Source organism: Microtus oregoni, unplaced genomic scaffold (genome assembly GCF_018167655.1).
Source record: "Microtus oregoni isolate MIOR12 unplaced genomic scaffold, Mior012 000012F_ref0000307, whole genome shotgun sequence".
Taxonomy (NCBI): domain Eukaryota; kingdom Metazoa; phylum Chordata; class Mammalia; order Rodentia; family Cricetidae; genus Microtus; species Microtus oregoni.
The window spans coordinates 22,427,022-22,450,213 of NW_024543071.1; the positions used below are offsets into that span (position 1 = coordinate 22,427,022).

The following is a 23,192-nucleotide window of genomic DNA, read 5'->3' on the forward strand; positions in this document are numbered from 1 at the left end:
CCTGGAAGATGTGACAGGTACTTTGAGTTGAGTTTTGATGTAATTAATTATGCCTCTTTCTGCACTGGAGATTGTACTAAAACCAGGAAACTTTTCCCCAAATTGTACCATGTTCAAACACACTGGCAATAAACTGCCTGGCATCAGACTCCCAAGTTTGATTTGACTTGATGAATTCAAACTGAACCAAATCTTCATTCTCACCTCTTGCTGGCTCATTTTTCTGCCTGTCGTGACATTTGCAGGCACTTCCCACAGTCATCCTTTTCTCATCTCAAATAATAGCCACTCATTCCAACCCTTGCTTTCCAATTCTTACTATCTTTTCATTCCATGACATTCCTCACAGAGAACATGTAATGGGTGTAGTAATCTCCATTCCACAGACTATGGAGCAGAGATGGAAAATGTGAAGCAATTTTCCTAAAGATACAGTGTTCCAAAGAGGTGGAATTAGAATTTTAACCTTGTTCTGACTGAAAAGACGGCCAGTTTTGCACTAGGTATTTTTATTTTTATTTATTTTTTAAAATTTATTTATTTATTAAGGATTTCTGCCTCCTCCCCGCCACCGCCTCCCATTTCCCTCCCCCTCCCCCGATCAAGTCCCTCTCCCTCATCAGCTCGAAGAGCAATCAAGGTTCCCTGACCTGTGGGATGTCCAAGGACCGCCCACCTCCATCCAGGTTTAGTGAGGTGAGCATCCAAACTGCCTAGGCTTGCACTAGGTATTTTTAAAGGATCTCCTGCAGAAGAGACACACTGTCTCCTGATTTCTGCGTGTGTATGGCGTGTCCATACACACACACACACACACACACACACGCACACTTCCTTTTCTGGGTAAGGAGTGAGGTTGGAGAGTTGGATTTCACCTTACAGAATCTGATTTCCAACTATAACTTTAAAGGAGATCAGATTACAAACCAGAGAACCTGTTTATTGCTTTCATTCCCACTCCGAAAACAGCGAGGGCTTAGGATGGCTGAGAAGACAAGTCATGCTTGTAAGCGTGAATCCTTGGCTGTTCTAATTCTAGTATTTTATCCAACAGAGATTCTTGTAAAAATATAGACTCAGGTAAATTAATCTATACTGAACTAATTTTTTTCACAAGTTTGTGTGAAAAAATTAAAGAGAAAACAATAAATACGATGCCACCGAGGATCAGGTATGTTTGTATTGGTAGGCCTATGTTTCCATATCTGTCCGGTACATGGTTCTAATTTGCTAGTTTCTTAGTAATATACAAACAACAGTATTTTTTTTTAAAAAAATAAGTACATTTGAAAGGTTTCTGAAAAATTTATCCAGGGGACAAAACTCCAATATTCTCATAACAAAAAACTGACTCAGTTTTCAGGGTGTTCATATTTTTTCTCAATATATGTTGCTGGGGATGGAGGGATGGCTCAGCAGTTAAGAGCACTTGCTACTCTTACAGAGAACCTATGTTCAGGTCCCAGTTCCCACGTAGCAGCTGAGAACAGTCTGTAACCCCAGTGCCAGGGAATCTAATGTCTTCTTCTGACCTTCCTAGGCAGTAAGAACACACATGGTGCACAGACAGGCAGGCTGGCAAACACTCCTACATTAAACAAGAGACTAAGTAGTGCTTTTGAAACATAGTTTACTTAGCGAAGAAAGCAGGAAAAACCTCTTTGTATAGACTTTATCTTTTTCCTTTGAAAAACTTTAGTGAATTTTGTAAACAACGTTATTTTAAAAAAGCAAAACTTCAGATTCTCAAAGCTCCAGAAGCTCTAGTGGTGAACTCCCAATTACATAAACTAAGACGCAGAGAGAAGGGCATTGATTCTTTTTATAAAAGACACAAAATCGGCTTACAACCACTAACTCTCAGGCAGAGCTGAAAATTGTTTCATCAGGGAAGTGATAGTCTTAAAAAAGGTTAGTAAATTGGTGTGAGTTTTCCCCTTTGCTGATTGTTATTGGCCTTAGAGTAACAAAATCAATCTAACAATGAAGGTGTCTGGCTTGCTCGCAGCCTCCCCAACAAAGATGAGCTCACGGAGTCAATGAAGCGTCATTATTGCTGAAGCCCCACTTAAAAAGAATCGCTAGATTGAGAGACATTTATTCATTGACCACTTGTCTCAAGGTCTGGTCCTTCCCCTTCCTCTGTCCCCTAGCTTTCACCTGCTTATGTTGCCATCGGCCTCTGATTGTTCTGTGCTATTTAAAAGCAGGGGGGGGGGATATTTATAAAATTTCAATTAGATCAAAGTATGGGGGCCTGGAAAGGCCCTTTAGCCCCGTGAGGTGATGTTCTCGATGGCAGCGCCAGGCAGGAGGAGGATGGCGGTCAGCCCAGTGAACCGTGTAAAGAAAACAGCACCATTCATACAAGTCCGGGAGAGACCTCGCACTTCCTTCCTAAAGTTAGTTTTTCTGATTTGGTAAAAAACAGTCATCGGATCTGAGAAGGCAACTCTTGGCGTCTCTCTTTAGGGCCTGAGCAGCACACACAGCTGAATGTGGACAGTCCAGGTTGCAGCATCTGGTGTCTGTAAGCCCCTCCTGAACTGCTGCCACTGCCCGCTGTGTAAGCCAGGGCTGAAGGCCTGAGAATCCTGGCACCTTAACTCACCAGAGATGCCTCCTTCCACCGGGACCCTCGCCAGCCTCCGTATCACATAAACAGTGCTCAGGAGTGTGGGCCCTAAAGTGGGGGCAGACCCAAGTTCAAACCATTCCTTAGTTATTTAACCCTGAAATCAAGATCTCTGGGGAGAGACATTTATCTGGAAACTTCCTTTGACTCCTTGCTGAGAAAGATGATACAAGTCAATATTCTTGAGCTTTCCACACTTACCAACATATCCTATGTGTGTCTATGTAGAACGGAACAGACACAACTGAAGGGATCCAAGACCTGGAGTCCTCCATGGGGTAAGTTAGAAGGTTCTAGAAATGATATAGCATTGGCAGATTCTTCCCAGCCAGTTGACTTTCTCCAAGGCCATTCTTCACAGTTGAGGATGAGAGATATCTTACAGCCATCTAAAAGCAGGCCTGAAATATGCCACAACAGGGGTACCTACTAAGTTTCACTATAGGGCTTCAGTTTATGGACTGGAGCTATCAGGTTTGGATCAAGAAGAGAAGAGCTCTAAATAACAGGGCTTAAAGATGTGAGTTCTCTTTCCTTTTCCCAGTCTCTATACATAACTAATACTTAAAGGGACACCAACATAGTGTCTAGATTTTAGTGTTTTCATTTTTGCAGTGTGACTCACGTAGTTGTTCTGAGAATTACACAGAACATGACTGAAATAACACAATGACCAGGCCAATGACGGGAGGTCCACATGTTTCTGCGTGAACGCGAGGCAGGTCATCCTGTACCCTGGGCACATGCTAATACTTACTTACGTACATGGATGACTGTGAGTCGATTTTTAAGAAGGTGGTCTCTGTGCTTTCTGGAACAAGTCTGCTTCAGTGCAATTTCTACGTTATTGCCTTCACTTTGCTTCTCCCCCTCCGATTGTCTTCTCCTATCCCTTCTTCCCATTCTCCCTTTATTCCATCTGTTCTCTCTTTTCTTTGGAGAGGGTTATGTCTATCAAAAAAAAAAAAATAAAAACCAACGTTTTCAGGGCTGAGCAAGAGCAGGAGAAAGGGAATTACAATATTGCCCAGTTGAGTTTTCTGGGAAGATGGAGAGAGACCTAGGGCAGGGAAGGTGCTGAATGTGGTTGATGCCTCTTGGAATTATAGGAGATCCTGGTGTGGATGGGAGAGATGAACTCTGAAGGTGAGATCCAGAAAGGGTTACAGTCTCACATCCCTGTTCTCCTGAGATTTTCTGACTTAGCACCCAACACAGCTCCAGAGGCCTCCTCCAAGGCTTTCCATGTTCCCTCCTTTTGGCAAACCTGACCTTACTATCCCCCTTCCTGAGACCCATCCTACTATTAAAATTTTGTACTTGCTATTTCTGAGTGTCTTCTTTGCTCCAGTTTCACTTTGGAGGACAGTATTCTGATCAATCTATAGTCCCTATTTATTCAATCCCATTGTACTTTCTAAGATGAGTATATACACTGTCCAATATAGGCTAAAATGATGAAATGCAGAAACAGAGAAATTAATGATCTCAGATCACTCTGAATACATTTGGGAATCTTACTATATCTCACATGCTTTTTAAAAAATGTACAAAAATATGTATTTTTAAATTTTAAATTATTTGTAAAGTTAGCATAAAAAGTAAAGGGTCTCATTATGACATTTTCATATATTTATACATGAAATTTAAATATATAAGGTATATTATTATATTTAAGTATATTAACATTATATATAAGTATATAAGTGTATTAATATGTATAATATATAAATAAATATATAATACACATGCTATTATATTTTGTTTTGATTAGTTCCCCTCCTCCACCGCCTGTTGTGAGAGGTTGCTTGTTTGTTTCTAGGCCTCTCAGACAAAAGATTATCACCCAGAAACTGTAGTAATTAATCACTGCTTGACCTATTAGCTCTAGGATCTTATTGGTTAGCTCTTACATCCTAAACTAACCCATCTCCATTAATCTGTGTATCGCCATGTGGGTGTGGCTTACGGGTAAAGTTCTGTCTCTGGCGTCTGTCTCTGGTGGTGACTATTGATGAAATAACTCTCCAACCTGCCTGCCCAGTGTTCTTCCTTCCTCCCTCCCTCCCTCCCTTCCTCCCTCCCTTCTGCCTCTCTCTTTTTTTTTTTCCTTTTTTAAAATGGGGTCAACATGTCCTGAAAATGATACCACTTAGCCGTTAGGAAGAGACAGCAATAATGTTCACTCTGTTGTGCATATAGAAAACTGAACTATTTAGCAGGGAAGAATGACAAAGGATATTGAAAATAGAAATAGAGGTTGGGAATGTACCAAGACTCCATCCATGGAAAATGTGAATGCTCTCTGGAGCCTTTCCAACTTCGGAATTTGCATCACAATTCCAATAGATCTAACTTGGTTTTAACATCCCATTTTCAGAAAGAAAAAGAAATGTATGTTATTGGTTCAGAGCTTCCACCATCCAGTGGGTTGGTAACTGAGATGTTATGCTATTTCAAAGGACAGACTGAAATACCCCGTTCTCATCAAGATGTTAACCCACTCAAAGACCCTGGAGGTTCCAGCCTTTCCCCTTGGATAGCTCTGCAAGATGTCCAGCGAGTTCCAATTTGGGCAGGGGTTTGTTTATTCTGCTTGGTTCAAGTCAGGGTTACAGATCCCTAATGGTTTTAGCGTCCCTAAAGGTTTTCCACATTTGGGCAAGATCTATGTCTTATGTCAGACTCATGGAGGCTTTGCTCCCAGCTGCTCAGTTGAGCCAGATATGCCAGAAGCACTCAGACACCCACACTCAGGGTAGAAGCTATTCCTTGGCTCAGATGTGGCGTTTTTTTTTTTCCAACAGTGCCATGTTGCAGTAAAAATGCCCTGTTCTTAACCAACTATATTTTTCATTACATTTCATTTATTTTACCTCAGTGATATTGGATTTTCTAAACTAGTCCTTTTCCTGCGACCACTATTTCATGCCAACCCAAACTAAGAGGACTCACACTGACTCTTGGATTTTCGTTTTGAGCTCCCTAATTCCTAATGCAGGAACAATCAGGTTTGCAACTGCCATTCTTCTCACAGAGACTGCCTCTCAGGCTCTGGGTATGGGCCACTCACTGTGGGTAGCATGTTCCCCAAATCCAACCTGCAAAGACCTGCATGGACTCTTTGAAGGATCAGGGCCAAGTTTCTGCCAAACTTTCTGACTTGTAGCCACATCTGCCAACCGAGTCTTCTCTTTCACTGAGACACTGGAATACTTCCTCGTTGTCCCCTAGGTTCTGCACACATTCCCCCTCAAATCTTCCGCATTAGTATAAATATAAGTTTACCATTTTAAAAGAATAATTCTAAAACAATTTTTGGTATAATAATTGTATAATAATATATGTACCTGTGTGTGTGTATAAAAATTCTGTATCCACAGTTTTATAAAATTTTTCAGGCAAAAATGGGTCATGCATGGAAAAGTTCAAGAAGTCTTATCTTAGAGGTGAAGAACACAGATTTGAGAATCAACCAGAGTTGGGATTATATACTGCATTGGTGCGGGAGGTCCTTCTGTCTATGTGTTGCTTATATTAGTTAATGAATAAAGAACCGTTTTGAGCCTATGGCAGGGAAGAACAGAACTAGGCAGGGAAAACTAAACTGAATGCTGGGAGAAAGGAGGCAGAGTCAGAGAGACACTTTGGAGCTGCCGCCAAAGTCAGATATCCCAAAACTTTAGCCAGTAAGCCAAAGCCATGCAATTTACATATTAAATTAATATGTAAGAGTTAGCCAATAAGAAGCTAGAGCTAATGGGCCAAGCAGTGATTTAATTAATACAGTTTCTGTGTGATTATTTCAGGTCTAAGCTAGCTGGGTGGCTGGGAGCCAACAAGCAGCCTCCTACTACACTGCATATACTGAGAAACTTGGGGAAACTCTGGTTGAAGGAGTATGTTCTCAGCTGAGCAGTCCCTAGCCCAGAACTCGAAACACCAACGTCTCTAAGACTTTTTGCACACCCCCTTCCTCTCTGTTTCCCAGACTGTCTACAACATTTGCTTGAAATGGATACTCAGATGTTTATTAATCAAGAGAGTGACTGAGTATAAACTGGGGGAAATACCATATCCTCACAGAGAGCCTCAGGAATTCTGAAGCATAAGTTTGTTCGACTTTCTACAGAATTGCTTGTTAGTTAGTACATGGAAAACATTTTTTAAGTAGCATTTGTTGTCAGAAGAAATACGAACTTAAGAAGACTTTAAAAAAAGAATTGAAATAGTCAGCTTATGTTTCTATTTGGCAAAACATTGTAGACTTTCCTGCACATGGTTAAATATGTTCTGTGAAAATTCATTTAAACAAAGCACAACACTCTTAGTCCAACTGTGCTACTGGTTTCTCCATTAGTTCTTCTAAGGGGGTTCAGTTCTGACCCAAGTTTAAAGAATGACTCAGGCTATTTTGAAAATTTTCTCTCTTTCCCAATTATCTGCTACTGACCCACACTGCCATTATAAACAGATTGTAAGCATATTCCATTATGTTCTATAAATGTTCACATGGACAAAAATGTTCATAGCCCATTTAAGTGAGTTCTATCCTTTAAGGCAATCTGGAAACACAAAAAAGGATTAATTTCATGTAGTTTAACAAAAAACCTTATTTAATGTTTACTGTAATGAGTAACTTCACTAAAATATGCAACAATTTTTTTTTTAACTCGAATGCTAGATTTTGTGCCAATTACAGATTTTAGATTCAGCTCCTGTCTCTGGGAGGTTTTCTGTTGTTGTGCTAAAACACCATGACCAAAGCAACTTGGGGGGAAAAGGGTTTATTTCACCTTGAAGCTTTGGGGACCATACTCAATCACTCAGGGAAGTCAGGGCAAGGACTCCAGGCAGCAGCCGGAAGCAGGACCTGATACAAAGGCTCTGGAGAGAGGCTGTGTACTGGCTTGCTCCTCACAGCTTGCTCAGCCTGCTTTCTTTTAGCAGGACCATCCTGCCACGGGTGCCACGGGTGGCACTACTCAGTGTGAGCAAGGCTCCCCCACATTAATCACCAGTCGAGAACACACTCCAGGCTTACGCACAGGACAATCTGTTTAGGGGCATTTTCTCAATCGAGGTTCCCTCTTCCCAGATGATGCTAGCCGTGTCAAGCTGACATAAAAACTAGTCAGCAGAGCTCCCAATGCCAGCAGTGACCATGTAGTACATTTTCTCCCGTTGTCGGAACAAAGATATTCAGCAGAGAATTAAGTAGAAGCAAAAAGAGTTTCCTAACGGAGGCCAGAGGTCGCCCCTTGTTTAATCCTGTTTATGTTTCTTTTGGCTCTTAAGTAATGTTAGAACTCCCACACTTCTCTCAAGACAGTTCAGGGACGTTCTTCGGTGCCCCTAGGTGCTATATTTATTTCAGATACAACCTTTACACCACGTTAAAGCTGCGTGCTCGTTTGTCATGTTCATCTCCTCACTGGCAGTGCAGTCCTTGAAGTAAAGGCCACATCTTGTTTACTCCTGTAGTTCTGGCATAGAGATGTTCAATACATACTGTTAATTAAATGACTGTATAAATTGCTAAATGCATGAAAACTAAGGGAAAACTAATGAAGTTACATGTGGCTGTCAGAAGCCTCTAGATAACCCCCTCTCAGGCATCCCTCAAGTTGCTGGTGCAAGGGTACAGAGCCAGGAAAACCCAGGGGGGATTTCCTCCATGACTGAGCTCACGGGAGAGTGGCAGCATCGCCACCGCCATCCTCAGTGACTGTGCCTGTCTCTAGACTGATTGAAGACTGTTGTGCACCAAATAAACATTCCTTGTATACATTATCACACCAAACTGGAGCTATTGGTCTCATTTTTGTTCTACCGAAGCAGAAACCAAGGTTTCAGAAAAGTAAAGCTGTTTTAAATGAGAGCACTTATGTCAAGACTCAAACCCAAGATGGAGTGACGCTCATATACAATGCCTCCTCAGCAACAGCACAAATGATATTCCCAACAGGACTAAGAGAGCTTAAGGTAAGTCACTCACGTCTGAACATCTTTTATCACCTCCCACCAACACAATCTCTCTGCCTCCTCTCTCCTGATTTCATTTGGATGTGAAGCCCAAATGGTCTTTATTACAGCCACCGACAACAGCCATGCTGGAAATGGGGGGCTTGAACTCATCAAATTCTTCACATCGGCCTCTTTTCAAAATTCTAAATGTAGTGTGTGCTCATGGAACCGGTAGAGCAATTGCACATGGCGCATGAATGGCCTTTCTTGGTCATAGCCACCTTAATGGCCCTTGGAACCAGTAGAGCAATACAGATGGCGTGTGAACAGCCTTTCCTGGCCATAGCCACCTTGATGGGAGATTTGGTCCTTTCTCCCAATTATTCTAGGGTGCATTTTCTGGCCTTGCTTATCTGTTGATATTCTCTTCAGCCTGAAGTTCTAGCTTTAGTTTCTAGTTCAGATGCAGGTCTTGACTCCTCCAGGGTTATCCAGCTGCTGTGTTGTTCCTCTGAGTAGATTTGCATCTCCCTTATTCTGGGTGGGACTTTTTTTTTTAAAACATTTAATTAGCAACCTTGAAAAATCATCTTTTAGAACTGTATTCATTTTCAACATTTAGCAATGTTTTGTGGGAAAACGTTGGAATCTAGTCATCATTAGATTAGACCTTGGTGTAGCATTTCCGGTAACTCTGGTGGATGAGGTTCTGGAATATGTAACCAAGACTTGCCCTGTTAATTTGAAACTCCAAGAGCTGCACTGGCACTACAGTTCTCGTCAGTCACTTTTCTGGATGCACTGGTTGGAACCCAAAGGACTCTCAGTTTACGAGACACCCTGCCGTCCATCCATCCTGTCCTCCCACTGTGTCAACACTTTATTGAGATGCAGGGCAGCATGTCTTCCTTATTTCTGGGCATAAAGTGAGGCTGAATAAGAGGTGACTGTGACACAGATAACTCAAACCAGAGGTCACATCTGATGGCAAACTCACTGCTGGGGTTACCCTGTGTGTGGGTTCTCTCCTTCGGATGTCACCTGACTACTTGGGGCCCCACAGTAGAGGCTTTTGTCCTGTGCCCATCAAACTTCCTGATACTATGAAGTACTGCCCCACATCAGTTCAGCGGCCCAGGGCTTTCTCACATGAGCTGGTCAGGGCTACTTCGGCTGGCCTGAGACCAAGCATTACGTTTTTCTGGACTGAGAAATACTGTTCTCCAAACTGCAGACATGTATCTGCATTCTCCTCATAGCTGACACAGCTCTAGGACACCATGGGCAGCTAATTGAATATCCCTTAATTAATTAACTGCTACAGAAATATACTCAGCCTCACATTAAGGTATATTTTTATCCACCGAATAGTTCCAAAGTAGCAAAACTAATAAGTCAGGACATTTCTTTAAACAAACAGAAATCTGGAATTGGAGCTATGTGCATACCTTCGCAGCCTGGTAGGCATGCAAGGGCTAACTGTTTTGATTAGGAGGAAGTCAACCAAGACAGCCGTTATAAACAAACCTATTTATGAGGTATAGTCATGCACTTCCAATGTCTGTGTTTTCCTACTATGATTTCTGGTTTTAATAGTCAAAGCTATTAATCCTTGAAGAAGGACACAGGTAGAATATATTTATTGTAGTAAAAGAAAGATAATATGATTTGAAAATGTGTCCAACTTTTCTATCAGAAGCCAATTACCCTCCATTTTCAAATAAGAAGACTAACTCTATAAGGCACTCTGGTTTTCTATCACTGTTCTAGCTGCAGCCAAGGAATGACCAATAACCTGAACAGTTCTTCACAGATGCACAAACGCATGCAAAGTCATTAAAAATGAATGGTGCAGCTTTTCCTTCCTGCCACACACTTTAAGGATCAGTAACTGGGCTCCATTCTGGTAAAGTGTGACATTTAATTTTGTCACTTACAAACTTAACAAGGTAGGAAGGAAAAAAAACTGTGTTTGTGGCACTGTTAATTTTATCAACTGATGCCATGCACATGTGAAAATACTCCGATTGCTTTATTTGAAAAATTCTCATTATCACATCTTTATTAGTTTTCTTTATCAGCAGTGCATATTTCCATGGCTCACCTGACCCTTCTCTCTCCATTTTTACCTTATCTTATATTTTTGTTGTTTCGGTTTGGTTTTGGGTTTTTGTTGTTGTTGTTGTGGGTTTTGTTTGTTTGTACTTCGTTCCACTTTGCATTGGGAGAGACAGGCCTCCTAACGCTGCCCAGGCTAGCCTCTAACTTGCCATCCTCCTGCCTAGGGCTCTCAAGTGCTGGAATTGCAGGTGACTTGGCTACTTTCTGAGACTATTACAGGTAGTGATTCTCCTGACTGCCATTTCCTCACGGTTAATCCTGAAATTCTAATGAGGTTAGTAGGGGAGAGGAGATGACAATAAAGACAGGAAGTGAGAGATTAACTGTGTCAAACACTTGCTCCATCAAGAGTACCTACTGTCCACTTGCCCGTGTAGGGATAGCAAACCCTTGCAATTAAGGGTATATCTGGATGATCAATGCCTTATATAAGAACGTGTCTCTTGAGGGGACAGAGAGAGACAGCCTAATAATTAGGAGCAATTTTATCCTGAAAATTGTTTTGCTTTCTGTTACTCTGATAAGCACCAGGATCAAAAACAACCTGCAGAGGGAAGAGCTGACTTCACTTACACTTCTGGATCATGGTCTATCTCTGAGGAAAGCCAAAGCAGGAACCTGGGGTCAGGAACCAAGGCAGAGACCATGGAGCATGGAGGAATGTTGCTTCTTGGCTTGCTCAGCTTGCTTTCTTATACAATCCAGGACCACCTTCTCAGGGGTGGCACTCTCCTCAGTGGGCTGAGCCCTCCCACATCAATTAACAATCAAGAAAATGCCCAGAGACTAGTCTGGGGGATGCAGCTCCTCAGCTGAGGCTTCCTCTTCCCACGGGACTAGGCAAGATGACTCTAAAACCAACTACCACACCGTGAGATCACGAGGACTGGAGTTCAGATCCCAGTACCCATGTGACAATCGACACAAAGAACACTCCTGTCACCCAGGCTCTGAAGAAGTCTGGAGACAGGAGTGTTGCTGGGACTTGCTGGCTTCCAGCCTAGCTCAAACAGTGAAAGACCCAGGTTCAGGGAAAGACTCTGCCTCAATGAAAATGGGGGGGGGAGTGCCAGAAGGGGACACCTGATGCCTTCTTCTGGCCTCTGTGCATACACACAGGCAAGCAAGTACACCTGCACACACACATGTATAAGCTCATACATAGATACACATGTGCATCAATATCTCTGAATTTTGGAAACTTTTAACTTAATAGATATCTGAGGTGATCTTAAAAACAACAACAGCAACAAAACCCAAAAAACCCAAAGAACAAAAAACAAAACAAACAAAAAGCCAATCTCCCCCCCCCCCCCAATAACAACAAAACGTGCCAGCTTCGATCATGCTCTAAGTGTCGACTGCCTCCATCCCATCCCATAAGCTATGGCAAAACTAGAAGCCTGCAGAGCCCCGTGTGAGCACCTTGGCTTAGGCATGATGAGGAACTTCTGGGCAGCCTCTCCCCCTATTTTTTCCGGTAGGTTGCTGCGACACCCATTTGTAATCAAAGCCACTTTCAAAAGGAATTGCTTGGTTCTTTGTAAACTCATGTAGACCTGGGGGGGGGGGCGAAGATCAGCATAGGGTAAACCTTGCTCATAGCCACCTCAGTTGCTCTCAATTGGAGCAGAACTTTTTTGAGTGGAGCTCACAGGTGTTAAATACGGTCACATAGCCTCGTTGCTACCCATCTACAGGACGTTCCTTTTGCGAAACTGAAACTGTGCCCTCTAACTCCATGTCCCCGTTGCCTCAACTTCTATAGCCACCATTCCACTTTCTGTCTCCTGGCCAAGATCATGTGCCTCGCGCAAGTGGAATTTTCTGTCTCCTTCATTGTCTCTACCTCCCCCAGCTCATGTTCACAGACTTCAAACATGAATTCTCCCTTGGAGAGGTCATCCTTTGACCCTCTTCCTTCCCTTTTCTCTCTGGGGAAAAGATCTGTGCTTTTCCATCTCTCCCACTTTGTTCTACTTTCTTTTCTTTTCTTTTCTTTTCTTTTCTTCTCCTTCCCCTTCCCCTTCCCCTTCCCCTTCCCCTTCCCCTTCCCCTTCCCCTTCCCCTTCCCCTTCTTCTTCTTCTTCTTCTTCTTCTTCTTCTTCTTCTTCTTCTTCTTCTTCTTCTTCTTCTTCTTCTTTGTAACTGGTGTAATTTTTTGGTTCCTCTATCCAGGTATGAGCATCGGAGTACAATCAACCATAATCAAGAAAGAGAGCTGCCACCAACTAACCTCTCAGAACCGACTGAAAGTTCTTCACCAAGCCCAGGGAAAGACTTCACTTTCTATCTCATCTCCCAGGAAAATGATATCCCCTTGACAGGAAATGCCATTTAACCCACTTCTCATGTTTCCCACCCCACACTCTGTTGAAGACCAACTCTCTGCATCCCACGGAAGAGAGAGTACATTTCTATTGGGTGCAGGTTGAAGGGATTCTGAGAACCAAGCCTAGGAATCAAACCACACTGAGTGCGGCTTCTCTCAGAAAGAGTCTGAAGGGCCACAGAGCTCCTGAGAAGTAAACTGCTAGAAACTGGAGACAGAATATGTGTTACACGGTCTTTAGAACTTCCTTCTGCTTTCTTGGTTTTATTTTAGGCAGGATCTTGTGTTGAGCTGAGGCTGGTCTCAAACTAAGCGTCCTTCTGCCTAGGCCTCCTACACGCCATCACGCCTGGGATCTTATGAGCAACTTTTCATTAGCAAGTCTCAACTGAAAGCTACTGACCGAACGCATGCCACAGAACACACACCCGAACAACAAAAGAAGTGGCCAACTGAAGCATAGCACCCAGCCCCTTCCTCCAGGTCCCCTAGTGGTTCAAGACCTGCTTTTCGCATGAGGACCCTACAGATCCTGACGATACCCCGTGCCTTTGAAGTCTCACGTGTTTGGCCTTTAGTCTTTAAATATTAATTTTTAAATTAAACTAAATATAAATTTTGAGACAGGGACTCACTATGTAGCCATGACTGGCCTGGAACTCGTTATGTAGACCAAGCTGGCTTTGCTTTGGAAATTAAAATTGACAAAAACTACATGCATGGGCTGTTTACAATATAATGTTTTGAAATATACACGCACTGTTTGAGTTAGCTAACATGGTTTTACCTGACAGTGTGTGTGTGTGTGTGTGTGTGTGTGTGTGTGTAATGATAAACCCCCTTTTTGATGCATTATTTTCCCACTGCATGTTGAAGAAGCACTATGTAACTAAGGCACTTTGAAACTTTGCACACCCCATGGAAGAGAGCACCACAGTGGAAATTGCCTCCAAGGCTGCAAACTAGAAATGACAGAAATAAGCCCAGAGCAAAAATCAACCCGCTAATATTATTATTTAGCAGACACTAATTTGACAGGTATTAGAAACCACTAAGAGGCTGCAAAACTGAAAATTAAACTCCAGCGCTTGCTTACGACACCAGCTGAAAGCGTTCACACCAGCTGATGGACTAGTGCAGCTCCAGGGGAAACCATGTGCGAGATGCTGTTCTGAACAAGAAAGTACAGCAGCAATCAAAACAAGTTACTAACAGGGCAACAAGTACGCTAACCAGTGCTTTTGCTCTCACAGGTCTCTGGAACACCGTTAGCACCCCTAGCATAGTTGGGGCCCTAGATATTCCGGAAGAGGAAATAAGGTAGTTTGTATTGACTTTGATTTTATTTCAGGCCAAGTCATTTGTCAGATTAACTTCTCCACCCTGTGAACATGTGGTGCCTTTTACATTCCTTCCATGATACTTAACTCGACACAATATTATTCTTTTACATATTATTACATAGTCTTTAATTACTTCATGCATGCAGATCTTGCCTCCTTGTAAGTATACGGCCATCAAGCTGACTGGCGACATTTCAGTGGGGTCTCCCGCAACACCTCCACTCTGTGGGGTACAGCATGGGTATGTGGTGAGTGTGGGTTCATGAACTTTCTTTCATGAGGCCCTGCCATGCATGAAGCACAAGGAAAATGTCCTGCAAGTGTCCAGGGGCCACATCAGAGCAGAGAAACCTTCAATCATGTGACGGCAGAGGATTCCTGTGCAGACAGTGTAAGTTCCGTGAGGGCGAGGGGAGGCTTTACTCCCTTGCCAGCAGGTGTACCTGGCACTAACTTTCTCCATATTACTGTTTCAGATTAGTGTTCTCACACTGTGTGTCTCCCGTCTATTCCTCGTTTGAAGCCGATGTCCAGAAGTTAAGGAGATGGCAGGAAACCTTCCAACATGGCACACCAGATAGTGGTGTTCCTCTTCAGCATAGTAAGGATGAGCGTGATGGTGGAAAGGAGAGGGTAAAGATCAAGGAGCAAAGTCACTGACCAGCTAACCCCAGTCTGAGGGCTCATTGTGGAGGGACAAGGTCTGTGACAGAGCAGACGGATGTCAGATGGGGCTCTTGGCAGTCCCCAGGCACTGGAACACAACCTTGCATGGTCCCTGTCTGTCTGGTCGCTTCCTGCCAGGGAAGGTTGCCAACAGTTTGTGACAGCTGTGTCGTGAGCGGGTGTCTGAGGTTCTCTAGTGACTGCCACTTCTGATCCACTTGTCTGTGTGTCATGGGAAGACACAGGGAAGTTTGGATGCTCGGGACCCTATTTTCTACTGGCTCCTATTTCTCTGTGCTATGTCTGCCTTTCTGGGCTTTTACAATGAGACACGTTGAAAAATCGTTCTTTTCTTCTCTTGTGGCCAGAAACCTATTGGTTCTATATGTGAAAATATTAACGTTTCACTCTGCCTTCAAGCATGGCTGCTTTTCAATGCAATCATGTGATCATATTTACTCACTAGCATCTAGTCAGAGTAGTTGACGTCTCTCATGGATTATTACTTGGAGAAACTACCCACCTGCATAATTATTATTTTTTTTTTTTAAGATTCAAAAGCCCAGTGAGAGGCTCAGTGGTAAAGGTGCTTGCCACCAAGCCTGAAACCCTGACTTCAGCCTCTGCAAACCACAGTAGGAGAGAGCCACCATCCTACAGGTTGTCCTCTGACCTCTGGATATGAAATCGTGACATATGTGCACACACCCATCTACCCTCACACTCAAAATAAACAAACGCAAAAATAATGACAGAATTCCAGCCACATAGTATTTTTGAAAAAAAAAAAGAACTTTTAAAAATTAGTGCTTGCTATGTGTTGAAGTCTTAAGGGATTTAATTTTTCTGTTTACACAAAACAGCTACTTTTGCTTTGTTTTCTTAACGTTTCTGTTGTGTGGACTCAATTTCCCATCAGCAGCTGTATATTGAATGGTTATCAAAACAAATATGAAGAGTTAAAAATAAAATTCCAGACATTACCTTTCAGCATTACTCGTCCAGTGGATCCTCCGAAGGTACTGAGAAGGCCGCTTCTTGCTCCTAAAGAGGTGGTAGCCTCCAGAAGAGAGCCAGTGATGTACTGAGCTACGGATGTCCTTTGGGGGGTGGCACGGAACTCACACTCAGTGTCTCGTACACATCGCTTTATGCGTGGGCCGTCTCTAATTCTTCCACAGGCTGTCTCGGAGGTCGGGAGCTGTCTGGAGCAGTGCAGGAGAGATCCAACCGTAGCTTCTGCTTCTTCTCCTCTTCTCACTGCACTGTAGATCTGCGAATAGCACAAAGCACAGGAAGTATTAATCTAGTTTCTTAGAAAAGCAAATTAACTTGTTGACAAAATGCCAAGATGACTTATGAAGAAAGAAGGCTCGGTCGGTCTCCGCACAAACACCTTTGAGCTCTGCACTCATGCATTAACCTGGACACTCTGCAGACGCCATCTGTTTGGAGAAGCTTTGTGTAGTTATGAAATAGGCCATTCAAACAACTCTGCTATCAAACAGAGCACTTAAGGTTGCACCAACCAAAAATACATTCAGCTCAAATTTCTCCTCCTCCACAACGCTCTTCAGTAGAGCCACAAGGACAAACCTTTCTCTCATCCTTTTGAACTCTCCTGTATGACTGACCATGTCTGCCTGCCCCCATTTATGCTTCAATCTGACTTCCATAGGGAATTCCTGCTCCATGAACAAAAGTGAAGAAAGGATGAAAGGGTCATGGAGAAGGATTTCCCTCATGGGCAGACTCTTCCCATCCATCAATAGCATCAAAGTCTTCGATGCTCTTTTTCTCTTCCTCTTCCTTCGTCTCCCACATACAGTTAGTCCCTGCCCAGGGTTCCTGCTCTGTCATTTTTTTTTTGAGTCCTTCTTTGATCACTTGTGTGCATCAAGTATGATCTTATTAGAACAGGTCCTCAATCACATCTTCTGCCCATTTAATGTAGCCATTCCACACGCATGGGCGTAGACCCTGCTCTGTGTGATTCACTATGGCAGAAAACATAGGCCAGTGAAAAGGGTAAAACATTCTGCTTGCACTGCAGTGTCCTCACATTGCTTTAGAGGGTCCTGAGTAATATACAGTTCAAGGAAACTGCAGAGAGATGTCGGGTTGTGTGGAATGTTCTGGAGTCTGTTGGAGTCTTTCTGATAGTAGGTGAACAACATGGAAAAGGATATCTGTAGCTTGCTAAAGGAGGAAGGAAGCCTACTTTACCATGAATTCATTATGACACTTGGAACAGCTTGCTTTGATTTCTTCACCATCACTGAGTCAAGACTGGGCAAATCCGTTCCTCATCATACAGAGATCACAGACCTGCAATGAGCTGTGCTTTCATGGTTCTGTATGCTCTGAATTTTACCTTAACTTTGTTGCTTAAGAGACCCCTGTATTCGGTCCTTATGAAACCCTACAATAAACCCAAACCCCACAACACTCAAACGGGATAATCTAGATTTCTACTCTGCATGCTCATACATCCTTGCCGACTGGAGTCAGAGTGGGAATTCTTAGCTTTATTCTTTGTCAGTAAACTTCCGGAGACCAGTATGTCCAAATGAATGGTGTATTGTGATTGCATCCGCACTCCAAGGTAAGGTATCGGGGGATAGATACCTGGTTCTGCCTTGCCTGGCCAGAGAACTGGTTGTGAACATGAGTAAGTGACTTAAAGGTTTTAAAGGTTCCTCTTCTGTAAAGTGGGGTCAATAATACCCCTTGTTAGGGACACTGTGGGATTCACCAAGGAAACTCATGTAACATACCCGACTCAGCGTTAAGAAACAGCACGCATTACTGTTGGGTAACTCTCTAGGAGGGAATGCACTCCTCCTCAAGGAATGCTGGGAGGCTGTTAACTGGAGAATAGAGTCTGTGTTATTCAGCATGATGTAGTTATTAGTGTGCTTTGTGTGTGACTGGACAATGTTATCCTAACCCCATCTTGGCAAACACAGAGCTCGGGGTAGGTCTTTCTTCTCAATGTCTGTCTTTTCCTAGACGCTGATGTTCTTAAAGAAGGACTACGACCTCCATTGCCACCCTGCCATACATAACAAACCACACAGGCACTGCATACCACAGTAAGTCCCACTCAAGCTCTTCAAGAGTAAATGGTCCAGAAGTTCAAGGACAGGAATCTCTTGGGAGAACTAAGAAAGGCTCCACTAAGCAACGCAGAGTTTGGCCTGAATCTTGGAAAGCAGTTGTGACTCTAACTGTAATAAGTGGGGAAGGTAATTCAGGAGAGACTCCATGTAATGAGGCTAGGAAAACGCAGACTCTGTCCGGTCAACAGCAAATAGAGCGGGATGTGGAGAGCAGAGAGTGGAGGGTGTTAAGTGTGCACTGAGGCAGGCCAGACAGCCTGATAAAAGAAAGCCTGAACTGTTTTAATCCTTTAGAGGGAGCACCCCTTGACACTTGGTATTTGTTTGTTCTTAAAAGAGGAATGAGGCTAAAAATGTTTTGTTTAAAAAAATGAACAGACAGTACCCAGTTGCTAATATGTTGCCTACCCCCATTTCTTGCCAAGCTGCCCTACAGGCTTACAGTGCCCATAATCATTGCCTTATGAACTCTTCCTATGATAATGCTTTCATAGATTCCTAGTGGTCCATTTAGTCCTTTCTCTGGATTTTCCAATGTGTTTTTCTCAAAACCTTAGATGGAGAAGGAACGACGTCACATACAGACTTCATGATCACAGGAACTTGAACACAGTAAATAGTGCCCCTTTTGGAGATTTATACTGCCCAACAGAATATTAAAGACAATTACAGATGTTGTAAAGAAATTTATTTCATTTTGCTTAATTGGATGTTGGAGTGTTTCTCATATTATTTGACAAAGAATTTGTTTTCTAAGGAACACTTAGCCTACAGGTGAAGCGTAGTACAATGTAATTTGTTTGACTATAATAGACTTTTTTATTTTCAGCTCCTTGATCTTGTTGGAATCTCTGAACTACCACCCACATCCACAACTTTCTTGATATCCTTTCTCTCAGTCTACAATTCCATCTTCACCTGTCCAATTTCTCTTTGCCATGCCTTCAGGATAGTTACAATGCAATAGAGAAGGGCCATGAAGTACCCAACATAGGCAGGTCACAAAGTGATGGCTATGAGCCAGATTCAGGTACCAGATTGGCTTCATCAAACACTGTTTAAAGATCAGTGAAGTTTATATATATCTGTGACGGTACAGCATTCCCTGAACTCCTGGACAGTGTAGTAGCACTGAGCTTCCCACAAGGCATCATATGGGCAGAATTTCTCTGCTGTCATGTGGAGCAAAAGATTTTACAGGTTGGTACCAGCGCCTACCTCTCTTTAATTATCACATCTGGCCAATATCTGGTTGTTGGTAGTGTGTAGGCTATGGCTCTTCCCTCAGTGGTTTATGGAGAGGAGTGTAGATTTGCACAATAGTTATGCATGGAGCCTTTCCAAAGTGTCCTCCGTGTGGTCTTCCTGTGCTGTTGCTGACTGTAGATAGAGAAAGCCAGTCTGTGATTTCAAAAGCCTGCACCCCATGCTACGCAAGCTACCAAGGGAAGGAAGCAACCAACAGTCTTCCCTTGCTGTGGTACCCATGAACTAACAATGATCAGCATGGCAAAATATCCCTAAGGGTGCAACTGTGGCATTGATATCGTAGCAGCAACCAACAGCTGTCTCATTAGACTGAAGACTTACTCAACAGGAGGGAAATCACGTCTGGTACTAGAAGCCTAGTCAACTACCTGGGGCTAGTGAGGTCATGGATCTAAGAGAAGAACCGACTACTGCCATTTTACTAAACCAGCATGGATTCTAAACATCCTTATATCCACAGATAAGTGTAATTCTCCTCCCTCATCAAAGAAGCTTCCCTTTTCAGCAGAGAGAGACCGTTATAGACACTCACGACTGGTCAAAATGAAGAGAACAACTGATCACGGGGTGCCCAGCCCCAATAAATACACCTACAACACAAGTGCTGCAGCAAAATCTCAGGGTGCATTTTAAAAAGGGGGGCTAGAAAGATTGTAAAACCCAGAGAACTGGGACTCTGTGTTTGTGAGATTCTGTCTCCTAGAAGGGTAGGGAAGCTTCAACCTGTGATATCTCAACAATACGGTTACTTAAACAAGACCCAAACAAGGGCAGCAGCAATAAACACGCTACTGTGCAGGTGGGAAACCCACAGGCTCCCACCCGAGACAAAGAACTACAGACCACTAAGCAATGCTAGAAGCAGGGAATTTAGTCTCCCTAAGGAGGAGCCCCTTCACTGGTTGTCCTGGGATAACCAGGTAGTCAGTCTTGGGATCAAATACATGCAGGAGACACTAAATGAACTCAGCAGATTGTGTTTGTATATTTACATTCATATGTGTATGTGTGTGGGTATGCACACAGAAGGAGAAAGAGGGCATGAATTTGAGAGGGATAAAGGAGGTACATGGAGGGGACTGCAGAGGAGAAATGATGTAGATATTTTAATTAAAAAATAAAATAGAATAGAATAGAAATGTTAACCTCACTTTAAACTTGAACAAAGAGATAGAAGGCAGAGCTCCAAGAATGCATGCCTAGCCTTCTGCTATCTCTACCCCCAAGGCCCACAAAAACGCTCTGAGTTAACAAGCCCCAGGCAGCCAGTCATACCAAATTTCGACAACCAAATTCAAAACATTGATTAGAAAAATGCGGAGTGTGGTCAGAGAGGTAGTACATACAGTAACAATCAGGGAACATTCCCAAACCAGGCTATTACCAGATGACTCCCTTATGAAAAGGAAGGAGCCTTGGGCATCTGTTCCATCCAGAGCAGGAAGACCAGTACTCAAGACTTACGAAGGCTCAGAGCATCGCTTTAAATCCCAGCTGCTCGCCCCACCTTCCAGCAGTGTGATCTTCCTTGGATAAACCATCGCTGTGCCATGCTGAACCTCAGCTGCTTTCTCTACAGTATACGGACATAGACATATCTGCCTCATAAGGTTGAGACTAGAACTACAGTCTCTGATAAAGACAATGCATCAAAAGAGCCTTTGGCACCTACTAAATGCTCAACAAACACTAGGTTTAGAGCGACGGTGATTGTGGTGACTGCCGATTGTGGTAGCTATAAAATTTGCCTTTGTCTCATTACTACCTTTGGCTAGCCTTGCCATTTGCTCCCCCAGTGGGAACCTACTCAAGCACAACTTTACAAAAAAAAAATGTTTTTGTAATGGGGTTTGCTCCCTTTTGCTGCTTTAGGTTTTGGAACAACTACCATGTGAAGACACCTCAGATAGCCTGCTGGAGGATAAGACCCCAGCTGACAGTCCACCAAGATTCAGCCTCACAGCGAAGCTGTCCAGTTGCTGCTACAGATGCACAAGACAGCTACGGAGATATGAATAGATCCAGATGAGGACAGCAGCCAGCTAACTTAGAGAATTGTGGAGCAAGTACAAGTCTACTGTACAAACCACAGACCAGAAACCACCAGGTGTTGGGCACGTTTGTTGACTCCACATGGTAGCCCATTTAGACTGATTTTGTTTTACAGTTGAGAAACATAGCGAACCCTATGCAGCTACAAGCAGCTAAGCCAGGGTTAGGAGCCATGCTTATTCTACTCCTTTACCCAACCTAATCTACTGCCCCAGGGCACAGTCACACCGCTCAACTGTGGGATTCAGGATCCCATTGTTATTTGGCAAGAGGTCTCAGTGATGCTTATGCTGATGTTGTTTTTATTCATGCTTTTCCTTTTCATGCTGAATTACTTTTTCAAATAGTCCCGTTATGACTAACGACCAAAAGTGTTTCCTTTATATGGAGATTTATAGTTTTAAAATCACCGAGTGAGAGCACATATAAACTTTATCCCACTTGATTAATGTGGAGGGGAACGTGCTGAAAAGAAGACCGACTACTGCCCTGCATGGATCAATATTGTTTTTAAGATAAAATGGAAATGTCACAGTTTAGCCACCAAGCTTGTTAAGCGGCCATGTATTCATTTCCTTCTTCGATTGTTTAACAGTCGATTTGCATTTACTGAGCACATACACCATGCCTACTCAAACTGGCAAGCCATAAAGAAGTGCCATGTCAATAAGGAAAACGACAATAGGCAAAAAGACCTAGTTAATTAATTAAAACTTGACAACTGTCAAGAGTGATGATCTGAGTTCAAATTCAAAGAGCCCACATAGAGACAGATGTGTGCCTGTAACCCCGGTGCCCTATGGCAAGATTGGAAGCAGAGACAGAGTCCCTCTGAAACTCCCAGGCCAACTAGCTTGGTGTACCCAGCAGCAATCAACAATAGGATCTTGCCTGTCTCGAAGTGCTGGGCGAGAACTAACATTCAAGGTTGTCCCGACCTCCACACATTCACACCATCGCATGTACGAGCCCACACTCACAAGTATAAACGTGCCAACTTATAACATATATGCATATAGGTATACATATATACACACATTTACCTCACTGTGTAGGCCAGGCTGACCTGAAACTCACAGAGATCTTCCTGTCTCTGCCTCCCAAGCACTAGGATTAAATGTATGTGCCATCATGCTCAGCACCACAATTATACTTTTTAAAATTATATCCTGGGCTGGGGCTATAGTTCACAGTAGAGCTGCTGCCTAACATAGAAAGGCCCCAAACTCAAATGCCAGCACTGAAAAAAAAAAAAGCATAGTGTTCTATACAACCAAGATACATTTTGGATAAATGACACAGGTCTTGCTTAAATTGCTGTAAAGAAAAAAAGAAAGAAAAGGAATTAACCCAAGGGTCTACATTTAGCCATTGTTAAGTTTTCAGAGTGTTAAGATGTATATATTAAAATCAATGCTGTGTTCAGCATCACCCAGGCCTCCTCAGTTCAGCAACTGTGAACGAGTGATACTCTCTACATTTATCCTGATGTAACAGGTGCTGGGGGTGACATAGTTGGGAGCGGTTGAAGCCAGATGATCCTAAATTTTAAAGTCACTTGTTGAGTGATCATCAATGCTTAGCAACATCTGTAGAAGACATAGCAACACGTAAAGACCCTTGCGCTTCTAGAAAGAGGGATGCCTTGAAGAAACCAATGCTGAGATATGGAGTCCACATCCAAA

The 23,192-nt window shown here is 43.0% G+C and overlaps 1 protein-coding gene across 1 annotated transcript in view; it reads right to left on the reverse strand.

Annotated features, from left to right (window-relative positions):
* Positions 1-16,701, reverse strand: part of Plce1 (phospholipase C epsilon 1) — a 142,496-nt gene extending 125,795 nt beyond the window's left edge. The window contains exons 1-2 of the mRNA XM_041661310.1: positions 16,594-16,701; positions 16,049-16,337 (exon numbers count right to left, since the gene is read on the reverse strand). Coding sequence (XP_041517244.1) covers positions 16,049-16,337; positions 16,594-16,701 — 397 coding nt within the window. The remainder of the gene's footprint in view (positions 1-16,048; positions 16,338-16,593) is intronic.
* Positions 16,702-23,192: the final 6,491 nt, after the last annotated feature.